At 35.3% G+C, this 17,215-nt stretch overlaps 3 protein-coding genes and 1 long non-coding RNA gene across 5 annotated transcripts; 2 read left to right on the top strand and 2 right to left on the bottom strand.

The window, feature by feature from the left end:
• Positions 1-187: 187 nt before the first annotated feature.
• Positions 188-3,303, bottom strand: LOC112560354 (enkurin domain-containing protein 1-like). Its single transcript, XM_025232174.1, has 6 exons — positions 3,144-3,303; positions 2,796-2,956; positions 2,306-2,452; positions 1,929-2,089; positions 1,284-1,420; positions 188-1,038 (listed from the first exon to the last, which is right to left on the bottom strand). Exons 2-6 carry the CDS (start codon positions 2,946-2,948, stop codon positions 878-880), a joined length of 759 nt encoding a protein of 252 aa, XP_025087959.1. The 5' UTR covers positions 2,949-2,956; positions 3,144-3,303; the 3' UTR covers positions 188-877.
• A 137-nt stretch (positions 3,304-3,440) lies between these two features.
• On the top strand, positions 3,441-11,631 carry LOC112560342. Of its 2 annotated transcripts, XM_025232152.1 has the most exons (11): positions 3,441-3,768; positions 4,184-4,346; positions 5,048-5,114; positions 5,422-5,566; positions 6,125-6,248; positions 6,955-7,131; positions 9,151-9,254; positions 9,687-9,829; positions 10,414-10,466; positions 10,797-10,868; positions 10,962-11,631. In XM_025232152.1, the coding sequence occupies exons 1-11, from the start codon at positions 3,659-3,661 to the stop codon at positions 11,151-11,153; spliced, it is 1,350 nt and encodes a 449-aa protein (XP_025087937.1). In that variant the 5' UTR covers positions 3,441-3,658; the 3' UTR covers positions 11,154-11,631. The 2 variants fall into 2 exon arrangements, with proteins under 2 accessions (XP_025087937.1, XP_025087945.1); XM_025232160.1 differs by lacking the exon at positions 10,797-10,868.
• Positions 11,632-12,032: 401 nt separating this feature from the next.
• On the bottom strand, positions 12,033-13,001 carry LOC112560371. The gene is made up of 2 exons (XR_003098513.1): positions 12,865-13,001; positions 12,033-12,585 (listed from the first exon to the last, which is right to left on the bottom strand). It is a non-coding gene; the product is annotated as an uncharacterized LOC112560371 (long non-coding RNA).
• Positions 12,959-16,250, top strand: LOC112560360 (CDGSH iron-sulfur domain-containing protein 2 homolog B-like). Its single transcript, XM_025232185.1, has 3 exons — positions 12,959-13,113; positions 14,374-14,582; positions 14,723-16,250. Exons 1-3 carry the CDS (start codon positions 13,017-13,019, stop codon positions 14,822-14,824), a joined length of 408 nt encoding a protein of 135 aa, XP_025087970.1. The 5' UTR covers positions 12,959-13,016; the 3' UTR covers positions 14,825-16,250.
• Positions 16,251-17,215: the final 965 nt, after the last annotated feature.

The following is a 17,215-nucleotide window of genomic DNA, read 5'->3' as shown; positions in this document are numbered from 1 at the left end:
TTTGTAATCAGGCATCTTCTCACAACAAAACGAACACTAACAATATTTAAAATTCATACAAAATGTATATACATTGCTATTTTTATAAATACAGTTAAAGTTTTACTTTTTATGTCTTTTGTGTGTAGCCTTCAAACAAGCATCATTCGTCATCCAAAAGAGTGAAAAAATAAGATATGTGAAAGACTATTTGATATGCTTACAATAAAACGGATTTATTTTATACATGATAATACTAAACACCATTCTATGAACAGTGTAAAACATTAAGCCAAATTCATTTAGATTAAGATATGCAATGATATGTCAGCACTGATTCAAAACTTTTGATCAAAACCATGGACAGAGAATCACTTAGGAAAAAAACATTGTAAACCAAGGATATCATTATCTTGAATAATGTTAAAAGCAAAGCTCAAATTAAAATTCCCAGATTATTCAGAACTTCAGCTCTGGTCCAACAAAGAAAAACTTTACATCTCATGCTTTCTATCAACATTCACAAATGGTTCAAACATTAGCTTGTTAAAGTTTTGTATGTATGTATGCCATTCTGAAAATAGAGATCAGCTGAGAAAAGAGCAGCTGATTCCCCGAGGCATGCTGCATTGTCAGTTTACTGCTATGAGATTGGTCTTTATGGCATCCTCTGTAGCAAATGTTGACATGAGAAACAAAAAGTTGTTGTATGAAACAACTTTGAACAACTCTATCAAACATTTTTGGCTCACCTGTTGTCTGTCCCAGACTACCAGATATGTTTTCATCAACTCTACATAAACTGGTTATGCGGCCCTACGCTCCTTGAGGAGTAACAAGGACTAAACTAAGCATAAACTCTTTATATATTCCAAACTGAAATCTATCAAGTGATTTACTAAGGATCTACTCTGACAAACACTTTGGGACGTGCAAATATTTTGACGGCTTCTTCAAGTTCTGCCAGTTTTCCCTCTATTTCCTTGCGTTTGTTGCGCACCCTGGCAGTGTCTACACCTATTGGTAGAGATGCCAGCTCTTTTAACAGCTCTTGTTCTCCTGAAATAAAAAGGAAATGATGCATATGAGCCTTAAATTAAAAAATAATTTACAATTTCAAAAAAGAGTTCACCTATTTTCTTAGAGACAATCAGTTAAGCTAACACCAGAATGGTGCAGATGAAAACATACTTATTTATACAGGCTGTTTTAATGCCCACAACGTACTACAATTCTATTTCAGTAGACAAGGCTGTTTTCACTGTGAACACTATAAGAGTAGATTAACAAACGGCATCACTCACTCTTTTTCAGAAGATCTAATGTTTCTCTACGTTCATTTTCTGGCAAAGCTCGATGACCAGGAGGCATTGAAGGGTCTGGTGTGTTTGCGATTCTTTCTTCTTCATTTCTCTTCCATTGCTCTTTGCGATGCTTTAAACTTAAAATAAAATTTAATGTTTTATTTGTGTCACTTTAATGATTAGATACTGAGGTTTTAAATTAATCCCTGTCTACACTTGATCTACTTCTAAGATTCCTGTTGACAATAATTGACAAAGGTTAACTCTGACAGTTAACTAATTTAAAAATTGACGTAAATATAATAAATGCTTATGTTTAAATAGTTTAACAAGGGGGCGACTGTAGCAGCAGATCTAAATATATCATCACAACCCAATCTAAACTATGGCTGGACTGAAAAGATACTAAAAATAGCCTACATCAAAAGTATAATTAATCTTGCAAGATTCAATGATTTTTGTAATGTAGGTAAACTAACACTTTAGAAAATATTCGAACCATATTCCAAATCAGCAACAATGATGGACATATAACTAATACCTAGTCATGATAAAGACAAATAGCCTTTGATGATTTCCCTTCCATGATGACTGTGCAAGAGAAAACAAATGACAAAAATCAAACATCAGTCTTAAAGCACTCACTATTTAGGCACTTCCCCAAATTCGTAATCAGCCATTCTGTCATCATCTTTCTTGCGTAGCTCATCTAAAGCAGTCAAGCTTGGTGGTCTTTGTATTTTGCTGTGCTTGGCACTGCATCCATTTACCTTAATGAAGTCAAAGTTATGACGAATCAGCTTCACCTGTAATAAAAAAAAAAATTATTTTAAGAGCAAATTAAGTTTCAGAAGATCAAACACTTAGCTCCTGGATCTTTCAGGGGATAAAGCAAAAAGCAAAAGCAAAATCTTTAGTTCAATCATGGCAAACGGTTTTATAATTAAAAGCGAATACTAGATCTCTCCTGAAATGGCACATAATCAGTCATCACTTCAGAAATTGGCTGAGAAATCACATACATCATTTGCTGATGATGCTGGCGGCACAGACAATTTATCAGTGAAATCTGGCGTGCATGGCCTTGATTCAAGTTTCACTATTGGCCCAGAGCGCGAGTGGGCTCGCAGGAATGTAGCAGAGTGTGGTCGAGGTGGCAGTGGTGGTTTCTGTAACAAATTTTGGGAAAAAGTGTACCATTTAAAGCTTATTGCACTTAACTCAAATGTTTACTGCCTAATAGAGGCTGCTATAACCAGAAAATGCAATGAACTAATATCACTGTCCACTATAGTCAATGATCAGTCCTAGCATGTTAATATATAACTTTGGTTTGATACAAGAATACAATGGACATGATTTTAATCTAGATGTAGCTCATTTACAGGTCATATGCTGGTACCTAATGACTTCACTAACACAAACTGACATGATCTCTGACAGAATCCGAAAAGCACTATAAAGTTACACAACAAATTTAAAGAGATGGCTCTAAAATTTTAACATTGTCACCTCAAGTTCTTCTTTGATACGTGATTGCACTCCACTGTATTTGTCTGATTTCCATAAAACTTTTACAGGTTGTTGAGTCTCTCTCTCTTTCTGTTTGCACTGTTTTTGTATCTGACGCATCCGGCGAACATTTTCTGATAAATGGTTCTTCATGTTGAATTCTGTATGAGAAATAAATTACGCTTGTCATCATATGGTGTAAAACATGTCTACAAAATACGCCATTAAGATCCGACTGACACCTGAACAAAATTGAGAAGAAGAAGAAAATGAGACTGAGATCGACAATCCTTTATCCAATTATATGCGTCTAACAGAATGTCGTAGACTATGGTATGCGTCACTTACCTTCACACACGACATGTAATATAGCTTTTCAAGTTGTATGAGCTATGAACTTAAGTACTGTTCATCAGATAATAATGCAAAGTTAGCTGCATACGAATGCTACAATCGTCTCCAGTGAGACGCCATTATTCAAACAATCTAGTCACGTGACTAATGTGCTATCTTCCCCACAGTAAATACATGAAACTACAGAATTAATTTTTATAACACTAGCAGAGTCAGAAGTTTGTAAGACTATGGCGTACAACGCTGTTGTTTTATACTCATAAACTTAAAAAAACATTTCAAGCTATTTAGTCCGTAACTAGAGTTTTCACTCTTGTCCATGACAACGACAACATCCGAAACAATGTACCCTATTCACAAAAACAGAGATCTGAAACACACTCTGCAAAGATTGTGACAGACAAATTGTAAATGTTACTGGTATTTGTTACAGAATGTCAAAAATAGTCTAAATATCATCTGAAAGTTGACCTTTCGAAAAGCTGACTAGCTTGTGACTCGAAAACAAAATGTCGCGTGCGCCAGCTAAAGGGAACAAGGATAAAACCAAACCTCCTGCAGCGCAGACTCCCGTGATTGCCCATGAGATTGTTCCAGGAAAATTCAACGAAAATGACTGGTAGGTGAAATGAAACTGATTATAGATTAACAAGGAGGTAAGAACTTTTTAATTATAGTATACAGGAGACGTGGATATATTATCTCTGGTGTCATCTGTGTGCGGAGGTCTGTTGGTGTGCGCCTCTCACACCTCTATGCATCTCTCTCTGATTCTCTTACAGATCTGTTAAACCCAACTATAACTGCTACTGTTCCCTGAACCCAAATACCAATGAACCTTAAGTCAAAATACATTATAGATTCATGTATATCTACATTTCTCCCAAAATACACACATACATATTCACAGAGAGCAGATGAGAGAGAATTATTTTATAAATCAAACATTGCTGTAAGCAAGAATAAAACTTTAATTGTTCTGGAATTTATGTATATAATAATAAGATTATGAAATGTGGGCTGTTTTCTTTCAGGAATGCTATGCTCGATCGTGATTCATCAGAGGAGTTTGTTCAGGAAATCATGGATGAGATTGTTTTGTACACAATGGATGAGATCTACAAAAAATATATTGACAGACAGTTGCTGCCTTTCACAATAGCACAAGCAAAGGATGCAATTTTGCAGATTATAGAGGTTGGAAATATTCATAGTCTGTCTAATCCATATGATAGTCAACATTATCTCTTATTTGGCTCTTTAATTAATATACTCATGGCATATGTTTTCATCAAGGACGTGTATAGATGGATTGCTGTCTGTCTGCCAAGACCAACGCTTACCCTCTTGCGAAGTGATCCGCTGTTAGTCTCAGCAAGCAGTAACAAAGAATGTGAATAAACCGGTAGCTTTCTTGTATCATGCCTCGTTTTAGTAGTTAATCTGAAATGTAAATAAACTGGAAGCTTTCTTGTCTCATGCCTTGTTTTAGCAGTTAACTGGAATCACCTGCCAGCAGTCCAGGGATATTTGTTTGTGGTTTTCATGTTATTGAGAAGCTCTACCACAGCAGGCAAATAGGTATACAGAACAAAGTGCAGGAATTCCACCAGCTCAATTTACAATATACACAGATTTGTTCTCTGTAATAGAGACTGTTATCTGTAGATTGGTCCTGTGCAGCCTACTCAGCCAATCAGCTAAACAGTAATGATAGGATGCAGCATCCATGATCAACTCTGCAGTATTATGTGAAATATATTGATTTTTCTGATTTGAAAGTTTTTGAGCCTTTTCATTTTGAATTCTTATAGTAACAAGGCAAAAAAAAAAATTGTCCACTTTTTTGTATCCTTGACAATAATGCTGATAACCAATTTATGCTGTTATTATTTTAGTGGGAATTTTTGGCTCGTGATGAAGGTGAATCAAATCTTTCAGACCTTGGCTGGATACAAGATAAAGGTTTGTAATATGTCTTAATGGTTTATATATATATATGTGTGTAATATGGATTTGTATTATATTATGATGGTTTTTATAAAACTTAAAACTTTACAAAATAAGTTAGAACAAAGTGATCATTTTCTTTTAAAGTATTCATTAATGAATTATCTCTCATATATCCAACTTATGTATCTTTTTGTATTTAACAAAGTCTTATGTATTACTTTAGAAATAGGATAATAAAGTATAAGCTGTTTATACTTCTGCCACACAAAGCACAAAAAGTCACAAGTCATTCTGATTTATTGTTTAAAATATTGTCCAGAACCAGAGGCATTGACAACAGATTGCTGGGCACAGGGTTCAGTGCCTAAAATACATATATTTGGGATACCAACCCCATTAGTGGAGGAACCAGAAGAAAAAGAAATATTTGTTGCAAAAGAAGAAGTGATTATTGAAGAAGAGAAGTATGGCTGCATTCAGAATTGTCTTGTTATAATAATTAATAATCACATGCAGTTTATCAAGAAAGTGCTAGCATTCTTTTGCCTTCCTTTTCTTTGATTACTATGTAATGAAATGCCTCAGATTCTGCAACACCTTTATCACCATTGCCTTAAGTGTTCATGACTTTCTGTCCCATACATAATGATAATAATAATGGTGTGAGCTCTTATGGCACAGTATACTGGCCAAAGACAGGCTCTCCATACATTATAAACACAAGACAGACAAAATTCCTGTGGCTCTGTAAAGTTAATAGGAATGCCAGGTCATCACTTATATGATTCACATTATGATTCCCTATTTGGCTTCATTATCATCTGCTTCTTATTGATGTCATAAATGTGATAAATCATGAGTTAGCAGAAACAGCTATGCTTTCTGTCAATTGCTGTTTCTACTACTTAAATTTGATCATGGTCACCACCACAGTAACAAAATATAGTCATCAACGCATCATTATCTTTCCTATGTTGCTGGCATTAATTTTCTGAAATGAAGATTGATGTGTTTTTCTTAAGAGTGGAGGAGGATAATGAACTTGAGGGGCCTGAACTGCCTGAGCTAGAGGACAAAGTTTCAATAACTGACACAACACAGGAGGAGTTCTCATGTGTAAAGGTTTCTAAGTCAGACTCAGAAGAGGTATGTTGTAAAGGTTAAACTGACCTGGGTACAAATTTAGATACAATGAAAGTTGCTGATGTTAAAAAAAAAAATTTCATCTGTTAGTTTACCTATGATTTTTTACTCCCAGAGATAAGAAGATCCATACTCACAGCAAAATATTAGACTTGAAAGGTGGAAACACAAAAATATTAGTCATGAGACCAGGAAAATAATGCAGTTGAATTCATGTCATTATAGGAATTTGGACTCGTTATTTATGTGCATTGGGAAAGCAGAGATGTAGATAAATGAAGTGAACAGCTTTATGTACTGAAGAGCCATTCTTTCAAAGATGGCAACAGCATGGCAGACATCCACATCAGGATCACAACAGCAATGGTCAGACAGTTTTTTTTACCAAGTACAAAGTGTACAAGTTTTTCATAGCTGTACTGATGTGAGATGTGAACTGTGTTTTCCGGTATCAATAAAGGTAGTCAGTGTCAAGATTAACAGAGGATGATCTGTTTTTGTTCCATGCAGGATCTGTTCATGCCACCGAAGACATGCCTAAATGGCAAGCTTTGTTTGCTGCAGCATTTATCATGTTGTTCTCTCCAATGGCCATTACTAGCAGACCAGCATGTTGGTCATCAAGTGAACAAATGAAAGAATTTATAAATGTGATATATATATATTTTCTGACTATGTTTGTCTTTGTCTTCTCTTTGGTGTGAAATAGAAGGTAAAGAAGTTCAGGCCATACAGGGGGGTGTTGAAGAGAGAAGAGTCGAAGATAATAGAGCCTTTGGCAAGGACAGAAATGAAATTAAGAGAAGCAGAAGTCCAAGCATCACAGTCATCAACAGTGTTATCCAACATCTTCACCATGCCAACTTCTTGCCATTCTTTACTGAAGGTACTTTTGTCTTAAACACTTTCTGCAGAGATGTGTATTTTAAATACTTAGTGCTTCGTGGAACAGTTGTAGAAAACATATGAAACCAGTTAATGACCTGGCTTAAGGAAGTTCATAGTATCACTAGGTCTGTCTCTTAGTACCTTTACCTTCCTTTTTATATTTCTCTTGCCACCTTAGTTTTATTGCTGGTTTTATGGCCATCCTCCTCTGTGCTGGTGATACAGATATGTTTAGGGTGGTGGTATCTCATATACTATGTCTATTCAGTTTGAGGATTTGTTTTTTTTTTAGCTCCTGGAATGCAGATAGTCATGGTGTCCTTCATTTTAAGGTGAACTACCTGAAGTGCTGTCAGTATGGCACTTAGTTCAGCAGTGAATATTGAGGTATAATTTGGAAGTCTGTTGGAGATGATAATGTTGTCGGGATAGTCAACTCCTAGTCACGTTGCATGTGCTTCTGGATCATGGGATCCATCAGTATACATCTGTGCATGGTCTTTGTATGTGGTGCTTAGCTTAAACTTTGTTTCAGCAGTGATTTGGTTTAGGTGATTTTCTTGGCTATAGGTTGTGAAATCAAAATATGTGGTTGTGGAAGTGTCCAGGGTGGTGTTAGCATGTTGTGGGATGGGTAAGGGGCTGTTATGTTTGTTTCTGCACCCTTTGTATTTTCTATGTCTTGGATGTGTTGTTGTATCGTGGGTTGTGGAGTAGGGCAGCCTGTTCTGTGTCTGTGGGTTGTAAGTGGATCTTTTGGACTGGGTGGTCTGGTGGTAGACACTTTACCTTATAGTAGTACTTGGCTGTCCTTTCTTTATCAGTTCTATGTGTTTCTGCTGGTACTGACAGGTTTGGTGTTTATGAGGGTACTCCTATTACTACTTTTAATGCTATGGCCTGTACTGACTGGAGTTTAGCTATCTGGCTTGATCTAAGGTGGACCAGCAGTGGGGCTGCATATAATAGTTTAGACATCAGATGGGCCTGATAGAGGTTAAGAAGGGCCTTTGGATTTGTTACCCAGCTATTTCCAGTAACTACTCTCATTAGATTTATTCCTTTTTTCGCGTTTTAGTTATTTTGTCTACATAAGGGTTCCAGTTTGTTTTTTCCGAAAAGATGACTCCTAAAAATGTATTTTTGAGCTATAATTAAGGGTTGCTTGGTTAAATGTTAATTTAGGATATTTTGTTTTCTGGTTTGGTTTTTGGAATATTATTGCCTGGGTTTTGGTGGCTGACAGTTTGAAGCCATTTTGATATTTCATGCAGATCCTCCTGCATGTTATCTATCCCTATGATTTTGGGCCTGTTAGCCCATGTTTTATGTATTTCTACTTTCATAGGAGGGATGTGTCATCTGCAGATTGTTTGACTTTGACATGTTTGACCCTTTTGGGGAGGTCTGCAATCATTATGTTGAACAACAAGAGACTGAGGACACTCCCTTGTGGGACTCCATAATATAGTAGTACCTTGCGGCAGTTTGGTCCTCAACTGTTACCGATATTTTTCAGTTTGATAGGAAGGATTTAATAAGTTGGACTATTTTATTTGGGATGCCTGTGTTGTAGAGTTTCTGGAGCAGGCCCTCATTCCAGAGCATATTGTATGGTTTTTCTATGTCCAGGAAGACTCCACACAGGTTCACTCTTCTTTTTAGTGTGGGCATTTATTATTTCCTGCTGTAAGGCTGTGAATTGGTCCATAGTGCTTTTTCTTTCTAAAACCACTCTATGGGGGCAGGATGAAGATTATAATATGAAATACAATAATGCACTAACAGGAAAAGATAAGAAATATTTTTTGTCCAATAATGTCAGATTATATAGCAAAAATTTTAGGAAGATAATGCACATCTTTTGTTCTTAATGTGTTTGTCTCTCTTTGTCCTTATGTGTAGTTATAAAATCCTTCTTTGCACTTATGTGTGGTTAGTAAAGAAAAACAAACAAAAAATCTCCTGCATTTAAAAAACTGGCTGTACTTTACAGTAAGACCTTTCTTTTGCTTAGGTACAAGCGGGGCGACCTCCAGGTGAAAAAGATGTAACATATGATGCCATGGGAAATGTGATAGCTGTCATGAAACTAAACCCAGAAAAGTTACCTAGCCACAGGTATACTACTTCCTTTCTTTTGTTTTGTTAAAAACTATTTGTCAAGATTTGGGAGACCAAAGCAGACTTGGAAAAGAACAGTAGAGAATGAGGCAAAGGACATAGAAACCACATGGGCCAAACTGAGGGGGGGGGGGGCTGCCCAAAACCAGGTATGCTGGCGAGGTGTTGTTTACCTGCCCTTTGCTCTTTGAGGAGTAACAAGGAATAAACAAAATTAAAACTAATTTGTCTAGGAATTATGTTATCTCCTTCATGTTCATTAATGAAAGGTTGAAGTAATTTTTCTCATCAGCATTAAAGACTGGAATGTTCATATAAATGTCAATCCCATTTAAGACCATGAGGGCAGATAATTTGACAATGTAATTTTTATTTGAGAATCTTTGTATAAAAGAATTTGGAGGTTATAGCAATTTGTTTTTCTCCCAGGGTTTCCCTCAAATACAAATTGATAGACCCCAAAGTGGAGGCAGCACAAGCGCATCTTGATGCCATGCGAAAAGGACATCGTGCAACCCAGTTAGATAGAAAAAGCAAGAAGATCACAATAGCTGATCTGCCTGCCTTCACAGGTACATGAAAAACTATTTCGAGCTCCTTGAGTAAATTAAAGGATCTTTGCTTGAATGTTTCACAATAGTTAGGGAAATAATGGCACAAAAGCTTGCAGCAACAGTGATCAGTATTAAGACTGGGTCTCATATTAATTTTTGCTCCAAGACATACTAGGGCTTATTTTTAGGGGATGCCTTATTTTTTTATGCACAAAAATCTTCATTTATTAAAGTAGAAAAAATTACATTTAATCTAAAACTGTCATGTCATCATCTGTAACATCATCATAACTCTCCAAACCCTGAATTTCTCAACTCCACTTCCTGTTATATATACTCCACTTCCTGTTGTCCAATATAATTTATATAACTTATTTTAATGTAGTATTATTAGTTAGTTATATGTTAATATCATTAATGATAATGAGCACTTTTATTTTACTGAAATGATATATAGAATTAAACTGAATCACCAACAACCATTCACCCATATTCATATATAACAGGCATGCTCGCTTCTACAACAGAAATGTATGCTCATACACAAAGTAAAAACAGTTATGTTCACCACTGTCATTAATAATTTTTACAATTTTTCAAAGGCAAAATTCAAGCCAAAACAGAGAGATCAAATACTCAACTTCCACCATCTCTGGTGAGTTCCCCCTAAACTGTGGGAAGTTTTTGAAGTTTTTGTTGTATATAGTTTCAATTTATAGATGATGCAGGAAGCTATGCATGTTTAAAAATGTTGTTTCTGGGTATATGATATAGAAAAACAGTTTTCAGTTTTGAAGTGAAAACTTTGCAAATTAATTACTCAAATACATAGCTTTGATTAAGTTACACATGACATTTTAAAACGAGTGAAGTATTTTTTCATATCTTGAGGTTATGTAAAATTTGATATATGTATGCCTGAAGAAGAGCTTTTTCGTTAATACTCTTAAGTGTTGTTTTCCATTTCTTTTTCCCCCCACCATAGTTTGAAGTTATAGAAATATCTCCTGGAGTACAGGTAACTGAGAATGGCCATTCAAAGAAGGGACAGGAAAGGGTAAGTAACATTGTGCACTGTTTTTTAGAGGTCAGCACCTGCTCTCTGGAAAATAGCATTTTTTTCATGAAATTCTATTTTTAATGTCTACAGCAAGTACGGAAGGCAGATTTGTTGGAGCACCATCAAAAGGATCTGCAACCTATTTCTCTCCTTATCAGAAGGTCAAGTGTCAGCGTATCGGATCTTTTGCATCGCACCACTCCCATCCTTCGCGAGTTTAACAGCCCTCCTCCATTGCCCCCTATTACCTCTCTCCCTCCAAACAAGTCTCAAGTTTCCTAACAATGAACAGGAACATGGACTGTCTGTGATATAATTTAAATCATACTTTAGTAATAAATTCTTTTGCTTATAAATTGTTTTACGCTCCTGCTCTTCATGGAAAGGCCATGGTGTGATCTGACTAATTGAAAGAAGTCTCACAATTCAATGATTTCTCAGCTATGTGTTGGAGCCATGCAACATGGCATTCATAGGTTTAACTAGATTAAATGCTTTTTCTCAACCAGAGCACGTACTTTAAAAGCAGAGCATTATCTGGAAATGTTGAAAAAGAACACCTCTCGATCAGTTATATAAACATTTTTCTTCTTATGTTCATTATGCAACAACCTGTTGAAAAACATTTACTACATAGTTAGCTCTCATTTACATTCAAGCTTCTCGTAATATTATCTAGTTTTTATTGCCATACTGGTGACAGCTTCATTCATTAAAAGAGAAAGAGTTTGGGGCTCAAATAAAATTGTTTCAGAATTCATATCATTACTTTTTAACTGAAATATATATATATCTGTGTGTGCGTGTTTGTGTATATATAATATATTCAGTCTGCTCATCATCTTGCCACCCATTATCTCACCAATGCTACCTCTTACAACACTGGCAAAATACATTTCCCTCAAATTTACTCCTAACTATTCGTTACTCATAACTCCTACATTATATCCCCTCTTTGTCTTTAGAGGCATTACTGTATAGATTAATGGCATCTGATGTACCACGCAAACAAACTGCTCCAAAAATGTAAACATTATAGGGAAATGCAAGCACAGTTGTTACAAATGTTTTATAATTCTCTCATACATTATTAAAGCTTATACCCATGTTGACTTTCCTGATATTCCATATGCACATGAATTATCAGTCAGACAAATGGGGTAAATTTTAAATAATATTTTAATGGCATGTTCATTACATTGGTCCTAACAAGTACTTCCAAAACACTGCTTTCAAACCTTAGCTTATTCATCAATCATCTTTAGCTTTGTTCTCTATTTCATTCACACCACTAGGAAAATTGATTGTACATTATGAGTGTTTTGTTCACAAAGAAACTCCTTTTTTTAACTGACACCCTATTCCCTCAACAATAAATCCAATAAATAACAGCCCTAGCTGGTATTTAATATTGTCTTTGTAAATTTGTCTCATTCTTTCTTCAACAAGGCTGACATTAATACCCTAGCATCATCAAAGGAAGAAATACATAACAGGAACAACTGCGTTTATATCTCTGCAGATAAACCATGAACTAAGAAATAAACCAATGACACCTTTAAATGTTGCAAGGAGTCGTTGATTCTCGCTTGGTCGTTGGGTCTCGATTCAATGGCACTGCTGACCCCGCAATTTCAATGTGCCATGATTACCCAAGACCAATCTGTTTAAAACTCTTAGCCACAATGCCCTCCGTGGTAGATCTGAATGTGACCTGAAAATTTCAACATACACAATACCTTTAGTGCTGTAAACTTTATCATTTACCTGAAATGTCTTTTATCATATACGTCGACACTATACCATACATCACATCGAACATTTTTTGTTTTACCTTATTTTAAATAAATATTTTTTCTCCTTGAAAAACCTTCAATTGTAGCTTGCATGTGTGCTGAATTGCTTCACACTGATCGATGGACGAGTATGTTTCGACAAGTGGTTACATTTTCACTTACAAAATAATGTAAAAGACATCAAAATGCATACTTACACGTAACAAGACTTGCGAGGAAATCTTCTGTCTGGAGATCCTGGTAGTCTGCGGTCAAAGGTCGTGTTTGACCACGTGCTTTTGACTGCCCTCTCGCGCATAGTTACCTCCAAGGGAGATAACCACACCTTCACCGCTTCCTGCACGAAAGAATGGAGACTATATCCAACCTGGTGAGGGTCACGCTGCCAAACTATTTACAAAGTCTGCCCATTCCCAGGTCTTTGGGAGGATTTGCCAGCTTAAGTGGTTAGTATACGTGTATGTTAAAGTTTGTCTACTGCATACTTTTCTGTCTTTTATGCAGTATTAAGTGTACCTATACATTGAGTGATTGTAGGTGTTGTCGTTATGTATGAATAGGTAATGTAGGTCATGCGGAAACTATTAACAAGTATTTGGTGTTAGTTCTTGACGCAATCTTCACTTTTTTACACGGTATACTTTGTCTTTTCTCGTCCATGTATGGACTGCATTTCAATTATAGCATCGACGTTTTAAGAGCACGTTTGCAGACACGTATTGCAAGAAATAACAGTTGTACAACGGTACAACAAAAGTCATCGCTTACGTTATGGCGACTGCCTACCATGCACAACAAAAAAATCCCGGCTTATATCTATATATATACAATACTAATTTATGACCAGTGTTGTTCAGACAGTAGATTAGCTTTTGACTTATTTTTGAATAGCTGTGAAGAGGTGTATGCTTTATGACACTACTTTTTGAATTTTTGTTTGTGTAAGAATTTCGTGATAATTCTGAACAGCTCAACAGAGTGGTGTTTGAGCGTGCATTTATACATTCTGAGTTAATACACAATCTGTAAAATCCATGATAGTAATAAGTGATTCCTGTAGAGCTTAGAGGAGTCATTGAGTGCTGAAGAAGTGCACAAGTACTCTTTGAGATAATTATTCAGCATGCGCTCTATTGTCAAAGATAATTGTGCAGATATAGGAGTCTTGTCTGTTGCATGTTTTATCTTCAGATAATGTGATAGCTTATGAGTGTAACTTATAGTTCCTAGCCCGTGCTACTATAACCTGCACAGGTTAAGTTTGTGGTAGCTGGTAACATGTGTGGTCATTGCCACAATATTTTTCTTTAGCCATTTCATTTTGCTTACTACTTGCAACTGACATCATAGGCAAATGATTTTCAGTCAGTTTTCATCTTTTTACAATAAGTGCAAGAGTGTCAGGCTGTAATTTATGAGTAAAATTGTGGATAAAAAGTTCATGGAATTTCATTACAAAACAAAGCTATTCTTATTGTTAAAAGACTTTTCCTAATATTGTTAAAGATTTTTAAATTTGAAAAAAATGTGCAGTCTTTAGTATAAATGCGATTGAGGTTTGAGAAGCTAAGATTGCTCAGCCATAATTATACTATTTTTTTCATGGTTATGAATGTAATATTTACCTTTGGTAACATTGTGCTTTTTTTGTGGGAAATGACAGAACAAAGCCATGCCTATATTCTGCCATATGTCTTATTCTTCAGGTAATGACTGGTTGGCTTTAGTTCCATTTGTGGGAACAGTATCTATTCTGGTGTATGTTACAACAAAGGCTTTCCTTCCACAACGAAAGCCAGAGGATATTGCAATCAACATGAAAATCCAGAAGGAAAGTCCAAAGGTGGTGAATGTGGTGGACATAGAAGATCTGGGAGAAAAGATAAGCTACTGTCGTTGCTGGAGGTCCAAAAAGGTATTTCAGATTAGAGCATGGCATCATGCAAAATGGTTTTCTCATTTTTGAAGGATTGTATATATTATTTATTCCAGCTACTTTCTAGATACAGAAGTTCTTTTAACGATTGTTTTGCAGCTGTCTTTTTTTTTTTTCAGTTTCCTCTCTGTGATGGAGCTCATGGTAAGCACAATGAGGAAACAGGTGACAATGTTGGACCTTTGGTACTCCGTCGTAAAGTGGATGCCACAGCAAAGTAACATCTACTGCATTCTTAAAGTTTTTAAGGGATTTTACTCCCTATTTATGCAGTGATAATAACTTTCTGTAAGAATTGCTTTGTGTCACTGCCGCTTCTGTTTAGACATGTTTCCTTAAATGGCATGTATTTTAATGTTTTCTTTTTAATAGAGTAGGACACACTTTAGAAACACCACATTACTTGAATTTTGTGACAAGAATCTTTTGCTGGTGCAGACATGCCACTAAAAGAGAATTTTTCACTGTTGAATAGCTGTAAAAATCTTGTGAATTTCTGGCATCTGTATGTCATCATGTTGTTTCTCATTCCCACCTAGTTTATAAATGCCTTTCTCAGATACCTATTGATAGTTGAATATGAATATTTTGTATCAGAGATTATCAGTAACATCAAAATCTGTTTTTTGTATGTTGTGATTAAGCATGTGAGGTAACTCAATTAAAATAAATCTTCCTAAGGGAAGTCAGTATATTTTTTTTGTTTCGTTTTCCCTTTCTGGCATTTCATTTTTGCGAATGAAGTGGATGATTTTCATTGGAAAAATCAGAGAATATAATTTCCATTGTTATTTAGTGTGTTTACAAAGATTTGTGAGTAATGACTGTTAAACAGCCTGTGTTAAGCCTTGCACAACATAACCAAAGTTAAAAAAAAAAATGTTGAAATCAATTTTTTTAATTGAATACATGTGGCCTGTAAATGTTTAGACCTTTATATCTGAAGATATCTCAGGTAGCAATAAATAATACTTTGTAGAACAAGATCAATTCTTGTGATATTGTGTTAATTATATTGTGACGAAGTAAACGAGATACAAAGGAGTGTGTACAACTTTCTGTGCTATATATTATGCTATAACCATTGATAGATAGTAATAATGTGTGACTGTACATTCGAAGACTACATTTTTTTTTTTTTTAATATGTATGGCTTTACTTCAGGTCTTTGAAAGAGAGCACTTTGAAATTAAGCAGGGTATTATCAGGGGAGACTAACAGACCGCTTGCTCAAACCATTGCTTATCTCTCCTGAGACATTTGCCACCGCCCCATGGCCGCCACCTGATAAACTTTACTGCATACAAATTTAGCTGCAGTGTAAATTAGTTGAATGCAAATGTATAATTTTCCTCAAATGGCCAATTTTGAGAAAGTTAACAAGACAAGGAATGATAAAACAGGACTACTTTAAATAATCATGCAATTTCACTTCATCAAATGATGATTTTCTGCTATACAGAATATAGATTGGTTTACTTGTTATATTTACATAGGATTAGTATAAATGATCATGCTGCTACATATTCTTTTCTTTGGTGTGCATATTTTTGCCATAAAGTGCATCTGGAGAGTTTTGTTGCCATGTATAATACAAATAAGTACATTTATGCAGAAGCAGAGAAATAAAAATATATAATTTGTTCATGAAACCTTCATTGTTTTTCTTTAAATCACTACATTATTATATGAATAATATACTATTATTAATTATTATAAATATATAATATAAGCTAGTATCATATCAGACATCTTGTCATTACCTCATGGCTGCTCCACACTGAAATGTAAGACATAAAGTAAATCGAAACAAATTTTAAGGAGTACCCAAGTGACAGGTTGTATCAGCATGACAATACACATGGTTGCTTGGCCACTTAATCATTTGCTGTCTCCTTAACATACTATTGTGTTCAGTATTGAAAAGGGCATTTGCGTCGAAATTTCCTCATTAGGGACTGATACAGTTTAGAGTTTTGAGGACAAAACAGAAAAATTCTTACTACTGATGGGTTCCGATATGTGTGACAAAAAACTTCTTTTTTTTTTCTAAATTAAACATAAGAGCATTGTGAAGGTCTGGTGTTATTGCTAGCTTCTCATCTTCAAAAGTGATAATGTATTGATGAAGCAGAAACGCATGTTATAGGTGACGGATGTGCTCAGAAATGTGTCGTCTAAAATGATAAAAAGTCTTTAGAAAAAAACTTCGTACTTTGAGACTGAGAAAGGGGTCATGAAATATTGGTTTATGGGTAAAGAAACACCAGGGATATAGGTTTGGAGAATAACTACAGACGTAACTCTGCCTTATGGATCTATAACTTGTTCTTTACCCTATAGATAATACAAATATTAAGACAGTACAGATGGATACATTTTATTTTAGAAACGTGCATTGTATGTGTGTGTGAAAATGATCTAAGTAATTGGGTTTAAGTAATTATTTTTATAAAAGTAAAAATATGTAAGATGGGTGCTAGCATACGTTCGAAAGCAGACGTCCACACAAGCCATCTTTTATATCGACAATTATTTGATTTGTATCCATGTGTATTTTATTTTCGCTGTAACGACAGCTAATGAACATAGAGAACTGTAGACCTAAGACT

Source organism: Pomacea canaliculata, linkage group LG1 (assembly GCF_003073045.1).
Source record: "Pomacea canaliculata isolate SZHN2017 linkage group LG1, ASM307304v1, whole genome shotgun sequence".
NCBI lineage: Eukaryota > Metazoa > Mollusca > Gastropoda > Architaenioglossa > Ampullariidae > Pomacea > Pomacea canaliculata.
The sequence above is the reverse complement of the archived record's forward strand: the minus strand, read 5'-3'. Positions and strand labels throughout refer to the sequence as shown.